An 18,446-nucleotide genomic window follows, 5' to 3' on the forward strand; every position below is an offset into this window, starting at 1 on the left:
GTTAACACCCTTAAGAAACAGCCACTGACGGCTTACACTGTAAACAATTTGACAAACCGTCAATGACATTTTTGTGCTTTGCGCAATTTCTGAACGGCTAATGCCTTTAATTGCAAAAAAAACCGTTAAAGGCAGAATATAAACCGTTAACGCCGTTAATAAATTTGAGAACGTTAATTAATTGTAACTTAAGAAACGGAAGATATCGTTAACGAAACGATCGTTCCGTTTTTAACTTGAAAACTAACGGCTATCTGAATTTTTTCTTTTCTAACGGTTGGAACTAACTATTATCGAAACGACTAGACTAGACAAATTGAAACGTGCCTAGCCCTACCTTTCGTACAATGTGAAGTTTGCTAGGAAACTTAAGATTTAATTAATTTGCAACCAGGAATGGAAAAACAATAAGAAATGCCTCTTTTTGTGCAAGGTTTCGTGATTTTATCTTTATATATTCTTTGCTTGTCTGTCTGTTTTCTTTGTCTGTCCGTTTATATATAAAGTCAAAACGGCTGAACTGATAGGGCCTTATAACAAAATTCTATTTTTAAAAATTTTAAAAATCCACCAATTTTTTTTTAAATCCGCGAAATTTTTTTTTTTTTTTCACAATGTACACAACGAGAACATGTTCACAATTGAAATAGAACATTGGTGCGAAGCCTAGTATCTATAAAAAATTGTTAAATAGATATATTCATGTTACTATTGAATTTGTTTCTGGCCTAGCCGCAGAGCTCAGCCAAGACAAAGGATGGCCAGAATTTTCGGCACAGAAATTGCCTACCCCATAAGGGCCTAACCTAGCTTGGAACAAGTGCTGAATTGCCTCATTGATCTGGAATAAAACCTGAATTGCCTCATTAACGTAGAATAAGTGTTGAATTGTCTCACCTAACCTGCATAAGTGCTGAATTGCCTCATTGACCTAGAAGAAGTGCTGAATTGCCTTTTGACCTGGAATAAATGCAGAATTGCCTTACCTAACCTGGAATAAGTTTGACCTGGAATAAGTGCAGAATTGCCTTACCTAACCTGGAATAAGTGCTGAATTGCCTTTTGACCTGGAATAAGTGCAGAATTGCCTTACCTATCCTGGAATAAGTGCTGAATTACCTCATTGACCTGGAATAAGTGTTGAATTGTCTCACCTAACCTGGAACACGTGCTGAATTGCCTCATTGACCTGGACTAAGTGCAGAATTGCCTCACCTAACCTGGAATAAGAGCTGAATTGCCTCATTGACCTGGAATAAGTGCTGAATTGCCTCACCTAACCTGTAAAAAGTGCAGAATTTCCTCGCCTAACCTTGAATAAGAGCTGAATTGCCTCATTGACCTGGAATAAGTGCTGAATTGCCTCATTGATCTGGAATAAAACCTTAATTGCCTCATTAACGTAGAATAAGTGTTGAATTGTCTCACCTAACCTGCATAAGTGCTGAATTGCCTCATTGACCTAGAAGAAGTGCTGAATTGCCTTTTGACCTGGAATAAGTGCAGAATTGCCTTACCTAACCTGGAATAAGTGCTGAATTGCCTTTTGACCTGGAATAAGTGCAGAATTGCCTTACCTAACCTGGAATAAGTGCTGAATTACCTCATTGACCTAGAATAAGTGTTGAATTGTCTCACCTAACCTGGAACACGTGCTGAATTTCCTTATTGACCTGGAATAAGTGTTGAATTGTCTCACCTAACCTGGAATAAGAGCTGAATTGCCTCATTGACCTGGAATAAGTGCTGAATTGCCTCACCTAACCTGTAAAAAGTGCATAATTTCCTCGCCTAACCTTGAATAAGAGCTGAATTGCCTCATTGACCTGGAATAAGTGCAGAATTTCCTCGCCTAACCTAGAATAAGAGCTGAATTGCCTTATTGACCTGGAATAAGTGCAGAATTGCCTCACCTAACCTTGAATAAGAGCTGAATTGCCTCATTGACCTGGAATAGGTGCTGAATTGCCTCACCTAACCTGTAAAAGTGCAGAATTTCCTCACCTAACCTTGAATAAGAGCTGAATTGCCTCACCTAACCTGGAATAAGTGCAGAATTGCCTTATTGATCTGGAATAAGTGCAGAATTGCCTCACCTATCCTGGAATAAGTGCAGAGTTGCCTTATTGACCTGGAATAAGTGCAGAATTGCCTCACCTATCCTGGAATAAGTGCAGAATTGCCTTATTGACCTGGATTAAGTGAAGAATTGCCTCACCTATCCTGAAATAAGTGCAGAATTGCCTTATTGACCTGGAATAAGTGCAGAATTGCCTCACCTATCCTGGAATAAGTGCAGAATTGCCTTATTGACCTGGAATAAGTGAAGAATTGCCTCACCTAACCAGGAATAAGTGCTGACAAGACACGGAAAACACCGGTTTATTTAAAGTAACAGATTAACTTTCAGCTAGCTTTTTACTCCCTGAGGTTTGGTCCATCACCATCACCGAATTTTAAATCAATTTGTACATTATAGATATTCAGTACATCAATTGATGTATCCCCTTCTAATTGTGCCTAATGATATATATCAGATATGAAATATAATTCGGGTCACACATCAACAACTTTTTACTATCAACTATATATGATGTATAGTCATCCTTACATACCTTTTACCCTTATATATTGGGAGTAAATTGGGTCAATATACGCTCCCTCAAATTAAAGGTACTTTAACCCTATCTCAGCTGGGGTACTTGAAAATCAGGATATGCTGGGGGGGGGGGCAATTTGACCCCCCCCCCCCTCTAAATCCCATGTTTGATATCCAAATATGACAAATGATACATCATTGGAAAGCTCTCTATATATATATTCATATAGAGTTTATATTTTATAATATTTTATTTTTTATAAAACGTTTTCAACGGATTTCGAAAATTGTGTGTGGTGTGCGGCATTCTTAGATAGTTGCGCAAGCGACAAGAGAAATAAACAAATTAATGTACTGAAATGCTTTGATTGGCTAAACACTTAGTTTTCAAGCTAATATATATTGACAGAAAATAAAAATTTACTTTTGAATGTTTGAAAATCACGTTTAACGTAATACAATCGGTACTCTGTACTTTGAGTTGCATAAGTAACAGATCAGCTGCGTTGAGGTTACTCTATACACAGCGTACAGGCGTGTTTTAAGGAATTTAAGCGGATTTCGATATGTTAATAGTCAAACGTTACAAGGGTACCGTTGTAAATCAGACATTTTCCTCTTTGCCGGGGGGGGGGGTATCTAAAAACTACACTTACAGTTCTACTTGGAATTACGATATCAATTCCATTTAGCTCGTGGATTCCCGCCAGTTAAAATATTTTACTCTCATCTGTCAAATTCAAGCTTATCCCTGCATATCCGTCATATTGACCAAATTTGAGTCAAATTCAATGAATTTTGAGAATCGCCAACTGTACTTAACTGATACTGGTCAAATAGAGATAATTCAAACAAAGATGAGAAGTCTGTACTCAATATACTGACCAAGGGGACAGATAAAATATTGTGACGAATTCCTTACTTCCAGGTGGAAAGTGTGAAAAATATTTTAAAGAGAATGTTCACATATTTGGGTAATATGATGGGTACCAATTATCGATATTTTTTTTAAGACACATAAAATCGTAAACGTTGGAATAATAATGATTTTTCTCAGAAATGGAGATTGTCTTAACATTGTGTTAAAACAATATTATTTTAGAATTTTGATTAAAATCATTTCATATATTCTATATAGAAGTTTCTGTAATATATATAAAAACATTAATAGTTTTGAGTAACTCTTTTGTTATGTACATTTAAAATTGGGAGACATCCCTCCTCTTCAAAAATAGGAGTAATTAGTCTTTAATATTTTTTTTTTTTTGGGGGGGGGAAAGAAGTCTTTGCCACAAACTCTGTTTTCTTATCTATATATCTTTGCAACCCAATGTCGTAAACCTTAGATATATCAAATTATGAATTCAGTAAGATCAAAGAATAATTCAAAATGTCAAAGGTTTGCACCATCAGGTTGCAAAGACAAAGGACAAAGAAAATTCGAGTTGGTTGTCATGAATAAAGATCGAAAAAATAAACACTTTTTCTGTATTTAACGAATTAAATCTGTTTTTAGTATTATTTCTACTGCGGGGTAGTGTTGAGTGTAGAATGCAGATATTCACAAAAGCAATGTTTATTTAACAAATGAATTAATGTTTCCCAGATGCCAGCGAATTAAGAGAAATGACATGAAAAATTTCCTTTTAATTTTTCTACGGGGTCATCCATGATCATTTCACCTTTATCTTTTCACATGTAAGAATTAAATCTTATATTGTGTTCAACGACGACCTTTTTGTTGAATTGCAGATAGTGTTAAAAATAACAAGATTACATTAAAAAATGTTATTTAACCGGATACATTTGCTTTTTTCATTTTTTTGAAATCATAAGTCATTTCCGAATTACAAAGCAACAATTTTAATCATTGTTTGTATATTTTAGTTTTCTATTAGGTTTGTCTTTAATAATGATTTCTGCAGAAGAGAATATTGATGAAATTGACAGAATTTAACACTTTTTAAATAGGAAAACCATCATTGTTGCGCAGATATAGATGTATGAAGGTACTTTTTGTGAATACAGCTTAGATTTACTTACATACTTGCTTACTTGTGGTGACGAATCAAAAGGAAGGCGTCAGAGTGCAACAAACTCTGATTTTCAAATCCCAATATCTTCGCAACCCAATGTCGGAGATCTTAGATAAACTATCAATTCTATTAGACCAAATCTTTCATTTTTTAAATATCGAAGGTTTATCATGTTTATAGTACGGATTAAAAAACTTGAGCTCAATTCCCTTGTTTGTGAAAATTACGATGCTTAAATGATTTTGTTGAAGGTTTGTTGCCGCGCTTGTGCTGTTTTTGTTGTTATTGAAATAAATAGAGTAAATGTATAATTAAAGGACAGTACAGTGTGTTATAGTTTTGGGACAATTCAACTCATTTAAACTACGGTCGTTCAAGTTACCATGCAGTGGACTTCTATATATTGAATCCAGGGGGGGAGGAGGGCATTTACAATAACAATGGAAGATAAATGGTCAACAATTTTCCCCCCCCCCCTCCCGATTTTACTCTCCCATTCCCCCCCCCCCCTCCCGTAGTTAAATCTTTGAGTGCAAGTTGCCACAAATCTTTCCTTCCATATACTTAATTACGCCTCTTTTGTTACTTAATTAGCTCCTCTTTTCTTACTTTAAAGGAAGTATTTGCATACGGTTACCTGAAAAAGGATAAGACTGTATAGACGACTTGAAATTCATGTTTGCAGGGATTCATGAATATAAGGAAACAAACAGTATAAAATCCGAACAGTCGTTTTTGATATCTCGTCCTTTGTGGGTATTCGAATCAGGGGCGTACAGGAGAACACATAAAGAGTGGGTTTTTTATGACCCTCAGCCTCTACATTTTTCGCCCCTGATTAGATCAACATTTAAAAACTGTCTAAAAATCTGTTTTTCAATTCTTTTCTCTCTTTTAGAGTTTTCTTTATTTTCTTTTTTCCTTACTTCATGAAACTTTTTAAAATCTTATTAATTTAATTGTTTACCAACAGGTATTTTAACGAGGTTATTTTTTGTTTGTATACTGGTGTTCAACATGTTTCCAATTATTGGTGTTCGACATGTTTCCAATTATTTCTAGGCAAAGAGAATAGAATATATATTAGAGTGGAATTTAAACAATCCCTCGGTATGAATTTTGTCAGTCCCTTTCAGCCTGAAGGGGAGTTCAAAGTGTAGAAATCATGCAAATGTTCACAAATTATATGCAGCAAAGCACACTCATACAGTATGTTCCGTAGGCTATCCATTTCAATTTCAATTTTTTTTAAAGCTGTTAAATAAACTTTATAAGATGAATTAAGTGAATAAAAACATCATTTGATTTATAGTTATAACGGAAAATCATCAAATTGTAAAGTGAAAAGCAAAGAGTCTATGTGAAATGATCATTGGTCAATTATGCAACCAGCTTATTTCATAATTTGGTTTTCTTTTAATATTAATTTTAAATTTTCTATAAAATGATATTTAAGGGCCCAAAAGGTTATAAAGCACAAATATGTGAAGTACACCTGCAGCTTGTTAACACAACAAAATGGCTGTTTTACACTTCTTTCTAGTAAATTCCACGCTAATATATTCTATTCTCTTTATTTCTAGGTTAAACTAAGGTTAAAGTTTAATGGAAAAACATTAATGTTTTCTGCAATAACAAACATAATAAAACCAAATTTACAAGTCAGTCATTAAAACAAAATTTCGAAAAATAAACTTTCTAATAAGTAAATAAAAAGGAACATCCTAGATTCACAACGATACCCTTTCAACTTTTGACTGATCATCAAAGACACAGATTTCAGCGTAGAAATCTCTTAAATACTGTATAAAAAGCCGTGAAATTGTAGTGTCCAGGAGCGTACTGTGTGAACTTAACACAGATGACGTCACATTTTTTACTGGAAAATCTAGAATGTTCTATGTCAAACAAAGTTTTCAACTATTCGAATAAAATATTGATATTCTGTCTCTTCTAGAAAATATATATTAATATTCATGATTAAAATTCAGCTGGCAAACATGAAACAAAGTATTTAACATTTACAAACGGTTGTGTAGCTAGATAAATATGGACCAGTCTGTCATCGTTGATGAGTCATAAAAACATTATAACAAATAAAAAATGTAAAGAAATGTTAAGTTTGAGAATATTGTTGACTGCTGTAAGAGCATATGATATTTATATAATATCAGAATTATTAGACACCAGTGAAATGTTTGAGAAGAATGCAAACAGAAATTTTCAAAATACATTTATTTTTGATTTATAAGCGAAAAATGCAAAAAATATTCAAATCGTGGTGGTTGGCTCCCCCCCCCCCCCCTGCGCCTGACACGGAAAGGCTATAAACACGCCTTCTAACACGAAGAAATCTCAGTTATGAATTATAGCCTGGATATGTCTAAATGTACCGCCCTATTTCCTGCCCACAGATTTATATCTTTTACTGTGATAGTTTAATGTTTAATTCTTTGAATACATATTTCTACATATATTACATAAATCATGAAAAGTATTCAACAGTCTTATGATATACTAGCTTTAGAACCCAGTGTTGCCCAGGGTACTCATACCAAACTATACCTAGCTTAGAGCATTCCCGTGGTTCTCCCGAGTTCCCCAATTCCCCAATTAAAATTTGAGGCAAATCGGTCCAGTGGTTCCTGATTTATGATCGGACAAACAAGCAAACAGACAAACAAATAGAGATTACAACTTTATACATATAGATATATATATATAGATGCACAATATCAGAAAAAATGACTTGGCCGAATTTAGGGAATTTGATCATTTTCAATAATTTGCTGGGTGCACTGAAAATATTGAATTGTGGATTTTTGTGTGAAATTTTCTCGGATATGCGAGAATACCCAAAGGAACAAGTGACAAAATCATAACATGCATAAATACATACGTACATAAACCAATACACAAATACATACACCAATACATGCATAAGTAAGTAAATTTCTTGTTATTGAAATCTTCAAATGTTTTCAAGGGAGCTACAAGGTCACAATGTTGTATGAGTAATGTGACATAAATAAAATAAGTCATTGCCACCAACTCGAATTTTCCATGTCCTTTATCTTTGGAACCTGATAGTGTAAATCTTTGATACTTTGAATTATTCTTTGATCTAGCTGAATTCATAATTTGAATTGGGAACTCAGCTCTGTCCAGATTACTAAAAATTAATCATTAAAGTTTAAAAATGAAAAATGAAATTTCCAGGTCGGACATAATATTCCCAGAATTTTGTGTCCGTCACATATTTTTCAAATAAAAATATTTAAAATCTGTAAATCTTGAAAAACATGTTTAAGCCTTTTTAAATGAATAAGAAAAGAGCCTTTGAACCGTGAAAAAATTTTAAAGTCTTTTTGATTGAAAGTTAAAAGAGCTTTGGTTTATTTTATATTTCTGAGAAATATAAAATGATTTTCCCCCTCCCTTCTCTCCAAATCCAAAGCTGGGTAAATACCTACTTTCAAATAGTTTTTTAAAGAAAATTTAATCAAAAGAAATTGATTTGGTATAATTGAAATTTAAAACCATTCATGTTTTCAATGTTTTTTTCCTGAACTTCTATCAGAAAAGATTATACTAGTCTACTAGATCATTTAATCAATCTATATTCAAACTTTTGAAAATCTAAGTTTAATCTCTTTCTTTCTGATGACGTAAAAAATACAAAAAAAAAACGTTGTATTTGCCAATAAAGATGCAAGATCTAGTGTTTTGGAGAGAAGTAAATAGATAATTAGACCACAGACTTACTAAGTATTATAAATGCACAATTTTGGCTTAATAGACAGACATTGTGAATATATCTCTATATTTTTAATGGAGTGCAGGGAACTATTTGAGTATTGAGTGTAAAATGTACATTCAGCTTTCGGAGAAGCAACAACTAGGTCTTGCTAGGCGCTTCTGAAAGTACTCAGAGATACAGGGTGAGAGAGAGAAACTGGCTAACTAGAGAACTTTAGCCAGGGGTGTCTGCACACAAATGGAAAAGAAAAAAAAAACAGAACTACAATCAACATTGAAAGCCTGCATTCAACTTTCAACGAATGTATTACCCTGAACAACAAGCCTGGTTAGCTGTTAGTATCCGAACCCTGAACAACAAGCCTGGTTAGCTGTTAGTATCCGAACAAGCCTGGTTAGCTGTTATTAAGCATCCGAACCTGTTGGACGCAAATTCTTTGGATTGAATCTGGTTCTATGTCAGTGTAAGCATCAAGATGTCAGTTCCATGTACAAGTGTATCATGTCCAAGATGAATCTTACTAGAATCAAGAAATCTTTTGTTAAAAATATCCACTCCAAACAGTAAAAATAAACTGCCAAAAAGAGAGCTAACTGCAGCTCTGGGAAATATTTGTAATTTTAGGTAGAAACAAAAGCAGAATATGTGTCAAAATGCATATCTCCTTTGTCTAGAAGGGATTAGAATATGTAGATCTACAAAAGAGGAACAGAAAGCAGATGTGTGATCAGCTAAAAAAAGATACAACAACCTTAGAATAAATGCACTGCTCTTTAAAAAATGTTGCTAAAATTCAAATTCAAAAATAAATGTTAATAAAGAGTTTTAATTTTTTGAATAAAAGTCATGATTGCTAGTTACAAAACTATCAACCGAAGCAAGTACAATGATTTTATTTAGACAGAGAACAGGAACTGAGTTTTTGCCATATCTTTTCAACCTGATTGTGTAAACCTTTAATATTTCAAACAATCATTATTTGATCTAAAATGATTCATAGTTTGAAATATCTAAGGTTTCCTACATTCTAATGCAAAGATATAAGGATAAGAATATCAGAGTCTGTGAAAAAAAACTCAACTCCGATTCCAGCTCAAAAACTCTAAATGACATTTATTTTAACAATTTAAATTCAACAAATAAAAATGTATTATTCATTTCATAAATATTTATTTGTTTACATTTTCTAAATTTTTATAATTTCTAGCTAAGCACAAAGCCCATTACTGCATGAGCCTGAGCAAGCACTACATGCCTTACCAACCTTATACATGGATCCATCCCTCATATTACCAGCCTCTAAGTAGTTGCAAACAAGATATGCACTGTACATTGTCAATCCATTGTTCTTTCTTGGTTCTTCATAGAACACACCTCCACATCCAACTTCGGAACTTTCTGCCCAAACAACTTGTGTGTAGTGACCAGTATTGGGGTCATAATAAAATGGCTTAATATTCCTGCTGTTGAAATTGTTCTCTGTAACCTCATCATACCAGCTTTGAACCTCAGATTCCCAGAATGGTTTAAGATCTGATTTCCCTACTGATTCTGAGGTTGATGAAACAGCAAGATTTTGCCCAGCCTCTGCTCCACCAACAGTTACATCTTTATGTTCATAAACACATGTGCTGGCAATCTTTTGAGCTTCTTTAGCTAATTTATCATTCCAGACCATCTTTTTCATATTAGCGGCTGGGGGCTGTCCAGATTGTTTTCCATTAGCAACCTTGCTTCTCAATTCATTGTGTTTAGCTAGTATAGCATCCTTGTCAGACTGAGAGAGTCCATTATGAATAGGGTTACACTGTTGTCCTTCAGAGAATCCAAATTCAAACATTCTATTCATTCTATTCATTCTGTTCATTCTATTTATTCTTCTATTCATTCTATTTTCCGTTTCTGAAAAATAATTTAGACATTGTATATCTAGTGAAAAGATTTTTTTGCTTTTCTTTTATGATTTATTTATAGGGGGTGTTCAAAAACAAGATTTTTATAAAGTTTTAGATTACAAATTTGAATAAATGAAAAATGTGAAATGATTTCAATTTTTTCATTTAATTAAAAAATCAAGTTACCTGTATAGTCACCTCCATCGTTGCTTCCTACAGCAAAATCATGTTAAGTAATTGTTTTCTCTTCATACAATATTTGAATTAATTAACACCAAGACCAAGGCAAAAGTGGTCAAGGGAACACTTGATAAAGAAAAAGTTTTAATTTCCCGGAAATTTTTTCACAAAAACTTCAGAGATGAGGTATTTTTTACTTAATTGTCCAAAGGGACGCAAAGTAACTTAACATCCCTCTGTTGGGGGACCCATTGGTTGTTAATGTTTGTCAAAGGGCGGTAAAATTTATAACTATCATTAAGATCATAAAATATTTATTTTCCAATGAGTTTTTAAAATCTTCATCAAATAAAGATTATAAATGTTTACAAACCTTCATTTGTATAACCGCGTCTGTTACCTCCATCTAAAACAAATAAAAATTATTTCTGTTTCAATCTTCTTCTGGTGTCCAGAGCTGGGAACTATGGAATTGGATACACTTAATCCCGATGGATTAATCCAATTTTGACACTTTAAATTTCCTTCTTAATCCTCTCTTTTTCTCTCTTTTTTATATCCCTCCAAGATTCCAACCAATGAGAGTTCTCTTATTAGTTGGCGCGTAAAATTTCAAAATTGGCTTTTCTGGATTTGGCATACGCCACTCTATTGGTTGATTTACACACTTTTCATAATAGAAACTAAAGATTAAACTAGCCTCCTTGAGAATAATAAATAGTGGGGATCAAGCATTGATCTCAATATTCATAATTCTAAAGTTTTTCTCTCAGGGCAAATTAATTAAAATAACGTTTAAAAATACAAAATTCTTACGTTCCATAGATTCAGACTCTGAAGAATCATCATTTAAATGAAAGTGAACATTTACAGTATCAAGAGGTTTGGGTGCAGGGTCCCCAATGCACACCTGAAATTTTTACAAATCAGATGAAAACTGCTTTTTCCTAGAAGGGGCTGGCTCATTTGGTGCACCGTCCCATTTTGTCTGGTATAATTTGTATATGTGCTGTACACTGCTCTGTCTGGTTAGATGACGGTCCGGTTTACGAAATGAACCGGACTTAACAGTGACCAAGGTACTAATGCAAGGAAAGTTAATTGTGGTCGCGTATACTCTGCGTACATATTAAACCCAGTTCTCTCTCGGCGAAATTTGTAAACAAGAATGGGTGCATCAGTGTTCGTTTAGTATCCGAGGAGGTTAAACAAATTTAATTTTAATAATTTTGAAAATTCACATAATTATAGTTTCCTATAACCAGAATATTTTATAGATTATTTTTGTAAAAATTGAATTCCATGCCAGCTCTGTGACATCCGTCTTGTGTTTACTTTTCCTCCCAAAGACAGAACACTGCAGTACAAAAAATGTGTACACCTCTGAAATCTGTCCGCGTATGATCAATTTAATAGATGTAGCATGGTAGCGTTCACTTTTCCATAATATATGTACCGGGAGCACTAATCTGAATATCTTCAGAGCTATAGGATAAAATCGCTGCTGATGTATAAATGCCATACATAGCTTAACAATTCTTTTCTTGATTTCATCATTTGATTTACCATTTTCTTAAATTGCCCAGGAAATTGAAATTTTGACCAGGTAATGGTAAAAAATCTCAAAAAATGCACAATTTTGTTTTATTCTTGTTACCTCAACATTTTAACTGAATCAAATTTCTTTATCAAAAACTAAGAAATTTGATATGTAACATGATAATGTGTTGGCCTTTTCTAAGCAGATTTTGAAACCTTAGGGGCGATTATATCTTATTTTGCAAGAGCTGTGGACCTAAAATTTTGGGCACCTTATTGCAAAATGCACAAAGTTCTGAGAGGCATGCACTGTCAACTGATCTAAGCAGTACAAGGAATGTGCGAAACCATTTCATTTATAAAAAACCTTATATCTTAACTTTTTAATAAAACTTTGTTACATTTTGTAATTAAACATTAAAGTAATATTGTAATCCACAAAAGTATCAAACTTTTCAGGTTTTATCCTTAATTAAATGAGAATAGAAGAAACAAACTTAACACTTCCCAAAAACTTTTTATCCGTAATATATTTTTGTCTATATGTTAAATATCTTAAGGCCTGCAACACCAAGTTGCAAAAATTAGAATTTTTGGCAAGTGTTCCAGTTCCTTTCGACTCACTTCAGTTTTTTTTAAATTATAAGTTTCAGTACTAAGAGAGGAGGGGTTCAGAGGGCTTTTTCTACCTTTAATGCTGGCCTTAATTATTCACATTCTTAAAGTTTAATTTAAAAAAAGTATATTAATACTAGCCTTATAGGGCGCTTTGCGCCCATCTTCTAAATTAATTGTGAACATGTTCTCTTTGTGTACATCGTAAAACAAAACAAAAATAATTTGCGGATTTTCACAAAAAATTTCGTAGATTTTCAAAATTTTCAAAAATTTAATGAAGATCGAATTTTGATGGAGACAAATATTTGAAATTTTGATCATTCATAATCCTTCCCTGTGGTCACGTGATGTCCCACAAAAAATTTGGGCCCGATCGGTTCAGCCGTTTTGAAGTTTATTGGTTACAAACAAACAAACAAACAGACAAACAGACAGACAAGCCAAATTTATAGATAGATTAAACCTGCAAGAAAAGAGCAAGGAAAACAATTCGAACAGATCCCATGTTGAACTGAAATAAGTGAAATATTAGGATTAAACAATTACTCCCAACATAAAATTCAGAGAAAAATGTAAACACATAAACAGGGAATCAAAACATTTCTGCCTGTTAACATTTAATTATATCAAACATTTTTCAATTCACATGCATTTAAGAAGAATTTACAGCAAGTTTGATAATTTACATAAAGCAAAAAATGTAAACAGGAAAACTCGCTGAATAAATATCTTCTTCTTGTTGAACAACAGCTTTATTTTTATGTTCTTGTGTAGTAAACGCCCTACTCCATAAGGGTTTCTCAAACCCGTATCAATCCAGGTATAACTCAATGTTCTCTAACCTGTATCAATCCAGGTAAAACTCAATGTCACTTTACTATCAATGTCAAACCGGACACGATCTTATAAACTATCAATGCCTCAACTTGGAGACAATCTTGTACACTATCAATGCCTCAACTCGGACAAAATCGTATCAACTATCAATGTCTCAATTGGACTGATTTCATAAACTGGGGTTTCTCATTCACTAAATGAGAAACAATTAATCTTTACGCTAATCACATTATGGTTTCGACAAAGTTCTATATAGGTATCTGGGTTTGGTTAATCAAAATACAGGATTTGCATATTTACTGACAAGTGCAGTTAGGTTTAGGGACAATTTACAACTTATTTTATCTAGGTAACTATGGGACTTGACACTGTATTTATTACAATTGTTTTCCTTACCCATTTCAGGGACCCTGATAAATAGCGCAGCCTTGATAATGAACATATATTCCCCTTCTAATAAACATCGCATAACACCAGATCTGTATACCCTAATTATGTTAATAATGTTGTATATTATTAATTATCTACATTGTTAATAGCTAGCTATGTTTGGCATTGATAGTTCACAAGAACATATCCAGGTTTTGACATTGATAGTAAAATGAAACTGAGTTGTAACTGGTTAGATACAGTTTGGGAAACCTTTAGGAGTAGGGCATTTTCTACACCCTTACACGCAAAATTGCTGCTTTGGTGATTGTAATTTCCTCCTAGATGCAGCTTAAAGTCAGACCTGCACTAGCTTGCCCTGCCAACAGAACTGGATCTACTGGGTCAACCTGCCGTTGTCTGCCAGTGTAGTTGGTGTACAGGGCATGGCAGTACAAACTAGGGCCATATAGGTCAGTTCAGTAACCAGTTAAGCTCAGATTGCAATGAACATGAATTAAGTTTGCATATCTTCCATATTATTGATCACATAAAAGTTTCAAGGGTACCATTGTGAATTGGCAATTGCCATCTTTGCAATGGATAGTCAATTAAAATGTTATCGCTTACAGCCCTTTATACAACTTATAAATGGTACTTTTAACAATTCCTAAAATATTTCCGTTAATAAATAGATATCGTTAACAAGAAGTAAGTTTAAGAAACAAAAAGTTAAGTTCTAAAATAAGCTTGCGAACAGAAACCTGAAATAGCGAAAACAAATTACGTGAAAAAATGGGAAAATTGGTTTTACAAAATTTTTCCAAAAAAATTTTGCAAAAACCATAGCTGCAACAATTAATTGCGCAAAAAAAGCTTTTTTCGTTCTTTCTTGATAGTTTAAATGCTTAAAGAGTAACAATAAGAATCTAAAAATCGACTGGTTATCCTGGTTATCTGGTTATCCTGTATCAAATTCATATAGGTGTGATTTAAAAACTTAAAAAGCATATGTACAATTTTAGAATATAACACAATTGTCACATCTGCATAAGTTGCTTTTTGCTCCAAGTAAATATAATTTGTGCTTCGAGTTTTTTTATTTTCTAACATTGCTCTGCTTTTAATATTCATGTTTATTGTTAAAGTTTCAAAAATTAAAAACAATGAAATCACTTAAATTTTTTTCCCAGCCTAATTAAAGTGTTTTTAATTATCAACTGATTTTTGTGATAAAACTTGATGTTTAAACTTGGTACTTCAGATTATTTTAGTTCAAAAATGGTGTTTGTTCAAATCATATTCCTTGCTGGTTTCCTACAGGTTCATTAATATCAAACTTCTTTTCTAACTTTGGCTTCATATAAAGCTTAAAAGTTTGCAATGTTCAAAAGTAAGACATGATGAAATGTTTTTTATTTCGACTTTGTTTACTGCAGGTAGAAAATACCAAGAAATACAAAAAAATGTTTGTTGTTTAAAGCCTGTCAATCATACAGTTTAATTAGGTTTTAAAAGAAAAATTCAAAAGTGAAAAATCCATAAAAGCTAGTGAGCCATGCACATTGGACAATGATACCCATTTATACTCTGCTGGCTGCTGGACTACTGTTGACGGAATTCTCTATAAAAATTACTCACTGCCCTTCTTTCTAAACACTCCTTAATTCTTATCCTTTACCGTTCTATAACTTGATGTCACCAAGACCCACTCGTAGGACTCGGAGAGGAGATATTGAGCAGAAAAGAAGAAAGAAAACAAGGAGGAAAAAGACAAGTCTGGAGTTGAAGGGGATGCTCCCCCCTGCATTTCCTTCCACCCTAGTCAGAGAATATGGTGGAAAGGGACAACTACCAAGAACATGTGTCAGCAGTGCAACAGGACACCCAATAACAGAATACTCAATACAGAATTTAGAAGAAAAGAAACCCAGGCCTCTTGTTAAGGCTAGTACTGGAACTTGCAAGCTCGACAAGAATCGCGGAATCACAAAAAAAATTCTTTCCTTTTCAAAATTCAAGAAAATGGAGATCTAGTAAAACAAAATATTTGCAGCTCCTATCATCTAAATTTTTATAGAATTTTGCAAAAATGAATTTGCTTAAAAGAACAGAGGAATTTTTTTAAAATAAGACAAAATTATTCTTATTCCAAAAATGCTTAATCCCTCAATTGAACTTATCTCTGCAGGGCATGACTACCACTGGAATTCAAAGAGGAAAACAATTAATCTATAGGTCTGCATATGGAGTTCAATGCATGATCCTGAATTTTAAAACACAAGAATTCTGACTTCAGCATTAATGAACTGAATATTTCTCTGGCAAATTCTTGACTTCTCTCAGTGTAGATTAGGGTCAATTTGAATTCTAACCGGATCGACTGCTTGTACCAGCCTTAGTGATGCTTGGCAAGTACAGGCCTGACTCTATCCTATGCTGGCTCTGTGTCAACATTGATGGCCCGGCCAGACCTTTTACAGTACCCTGCCTGTCATAGGCTTATTTTACCTACCCCACTAGCTTAGTTTAGTGTGCCCTGATGAGCTCAAAACAACTGATTTAAATCTTCTTTTTAAGGTTTGCATTTGTGAACCTGCTCCTAAACCTTTGGATACAATTAATGTTCACTTCCATCTTGATGAATCTGAGGAATCTACTGAAGGTAAGAATATTTTGTCTCCAAATTTTGAAGTTTGTAGTCTTGCTTCTAAAACTGTTGCGATGTTTAACAATAAAATCTAATTCAAAACAAAGAAATATAAAAAACTAGCTAAACCGCCCGACGTTGCCTATGGAAAAAAATGTTGAGAAAAAAAAACGTTCGATTCTTTTAGCCTATAACACCCCCCGGCCGCCCATGAGTGTCCACAAAATGTTTCAGCCCCTTCAGTCAAGCCTTTTGGCCGGCTATAGGCAACATATACATATACGAATGTCTTGTTTTATTACCTAGATAATTCAACTTACAAATTGGATTTCTTTCACTTTTAATACCATTGAAACTGATTTTCTTTTATATCAATAGTAAAATGTACAAATTGATCATCTTTAATACATTCGATCTGTTTCAGACAAAGGGGAAAATAACAGAAGGGGATATACAAATGAAGGTATGCAAACTCACCGATAATTTTTAAAAGAATCATTTCTTAAATTAAAAATAGGTAAGGATTTTTTTTATTTGTAGTTTGGTAATTTCCTAGAGGGCTGGGGGGGGGTCCAAAAATCGTATACTAGGACATTTACATTTATTAACTATCATTTACAATTGTTGTCAACTGTATCTTTTTTATGAAATACATACATTTTAAAATGAAAGTTTATTGGTTTTGAAAAATAAAAATTCATTTTTATAGAGAAGTCCCCATACACCACACATAATTGATATTTTGCCCCTGGATTCTTTGTTTTAATCTCCTCCCAATGCAGTGCACAACTTTGACGTATTAGATATGGCAGTTCCTAGTCAATGTTTATTTTTTTCTATTGTCTATTTTACTGAATAATGATAAAGTCGAACATGGCCAATTGGCACTCATGCAGAAGTTTGAGCCCAAGAAGACGATTTTAGAACTGGTGTATATATTGCAGGGTCTTCATAGATACTGCCTGGTTACCAGTATATGCTTTAGTGCACACTTATAGGCCTCTGTGTATTCAAAAAAATGTAATAAAAGAAAACAATATTAAGAGTTTAGCTGTTTCTGAATAACTAGTACAAGTGCTAGACATTGCCCCTGGAATTTCAAAAACACTTTTGAATGTCATCTCCGGAAAACCCATAGAGCTTATTAATAAACATATTCCATTTTAATCCAGCCATAGCTAACATATACATATATATGTATATATATGTATATGTATATATTTCAGTATTTAAACCTCACATTTTATTAAAAAAGAATTATACTAAACATAATGTTTCAAGCCTCACGACTATAATAGTAGTCAAAATTCTTTGAACAACGCATATATATATATATGAGCAAAAAACTTTATTATTTAAAAGATTGTTTTGTAGGAAGTAATAATAGAGGCGATTATTTCACCCCAGGTATTTAAATCTCAGATTTTATATTTTTATTTTAATGAAAAGGAGGAACTAAGGAATTGAATCTTTGTAACAAAATCAAATATTTAAACCCCAATATCTTTAGAACCCGATGTTTTAAACCTTTGATATTTCAAACTCTGATTATTTGATTTAACAGAATTCATAGTTTGAAATATCTAAGGTCTACAACATTTGGTTCCAAAGATATAGTGATTAGAAAATCAGAGCTTGTGACAAAGACTCATTTCCTTTTTGAATAATTTTTGTTCTCATAGAGGACATGGAGAGAAACAGTGGCGATTATTTCACTCCAGGTATTTATATCTCAGATTTAAATTTATATTTTAATTAAAAGGAGGAACTAATTATTAAATAATTTTTGTTCTCATAGAGGATATGGAGAGAAACAGAGGTGATTATTTCACTCCAGGTATTTATATCTCAGATTTAAATTTATATTTTAATTAAAAGGAGGAACTAATTATTAAATAATTTTTGTTCTCATAGAGGATATGGAGAGAAACAGAGGTGATTATTTCACTCCAGGTATTTATAT

At 33.1% G+C, this 18,446-nt stretch overlaps 2 protein-coding genes across 2 annotated transcripts in view; one reads left to right on the forward strand and one right to left on the reverse strand.

Annotated features, from left to right (window-relative positions):
- Positions 1–9,535: 9,535 nt before the first annotated feature.
- LOC111703331 (venom allergen 5) lies at positions 9,536–13,169 on the reverse strand. The gene is made up of 5 exons (XM_023475236.1): positions 13,091–13,169; positions 11,287–11,380; positions 10,844–10,876; positions 10,477–10,503; positions 9,536–10,297 (listed from the first exon to the last, which is right to left on the reverse strand). The coding sequence occupies exons 1-5, from the start codon at positions 13,130–13,132 to the stop codon at positions 9,603–9,605; spliced, it is 891 nt and encodes a 296-aa protein (XP_023331004.1). The 5' UTR covers positions 13,133–13,169; the 3' UTR covers positions 9,536–9,602.
- A 1,908-nt stretch (positions 13,170–15,077) lies between these two features.
- Positions 15,078–18,446, forward strand: part of LOC111703317 (uncharacterized) — a 4,640-nt gene continuing 1,271 nt past the window's right edge. The window contains exons 1-7 of the mRNA XM_023475224.1: positions 15,078–15,156; positions 16,414–16,498; positions 16,908–16,946; positions 17,858–17,890; positions 18,166–18,204; positions 18,282–18,320; positions 18,398–18,436. Of these exons, the coding sequence (XP_023330992.1) occupies positions 15,115–15,156; positions 16,414–16,498; positions 16,908–16,946; positions 17,858–17,890; positions 18,166–18,204; positions 18,282–18,320; positions 18,398–18,436 (316 nt within the window). The 5' untranslated portion in view covers positions 15,078–15,114. The remainder of the gene's footprint in view (positions 15,157–16,413; positions 16,499–16,907; positions 16,947–17,857; positions 17,891–18,165; positions 18,205–18,281; positions 18,321–18,397; positions 18,437–18,446) is intronic.

This window comes from Eurytemora carolleeae, unplaced genomic scaffold, assembly GCF_000591075.1.
Source record: "Eurytemora carolleeae unplaced genomic scaffold, Eaff_2.0 scaffold535, whole genome shotgun sequence".
NCBI classification, from domain to species: domain Eukaryota; kingdom Metazoa; phylum Arthropoda; class Copepoda; order Calanoida; family Temoridae; genus Eurytemora; species Eurytemora carolleeae.

Coding starts and splice junctions, on each gene's coding strand:
- LOC111703331 (XM_023475236.1), bottom strand. CDS start 13,132: ATGGGATCTGTTCGAATTGTTTTCCTTGCTCTTTTCTTGCAG. Junction 11,381..13,090: donor TCCTTGCTCTTTTCTTGCAG/GTTTAATCTATC, acceptor TAAAAATTTCAG/GTGTGCATTGGGGACCCTGC. Junction 10,298..10,476: donor CGATGGAGGTGACTATACAG/GTAACTTGATTT, acceptor ATTATTTTTCAG/AAACGGAAAATAGAATGAAT.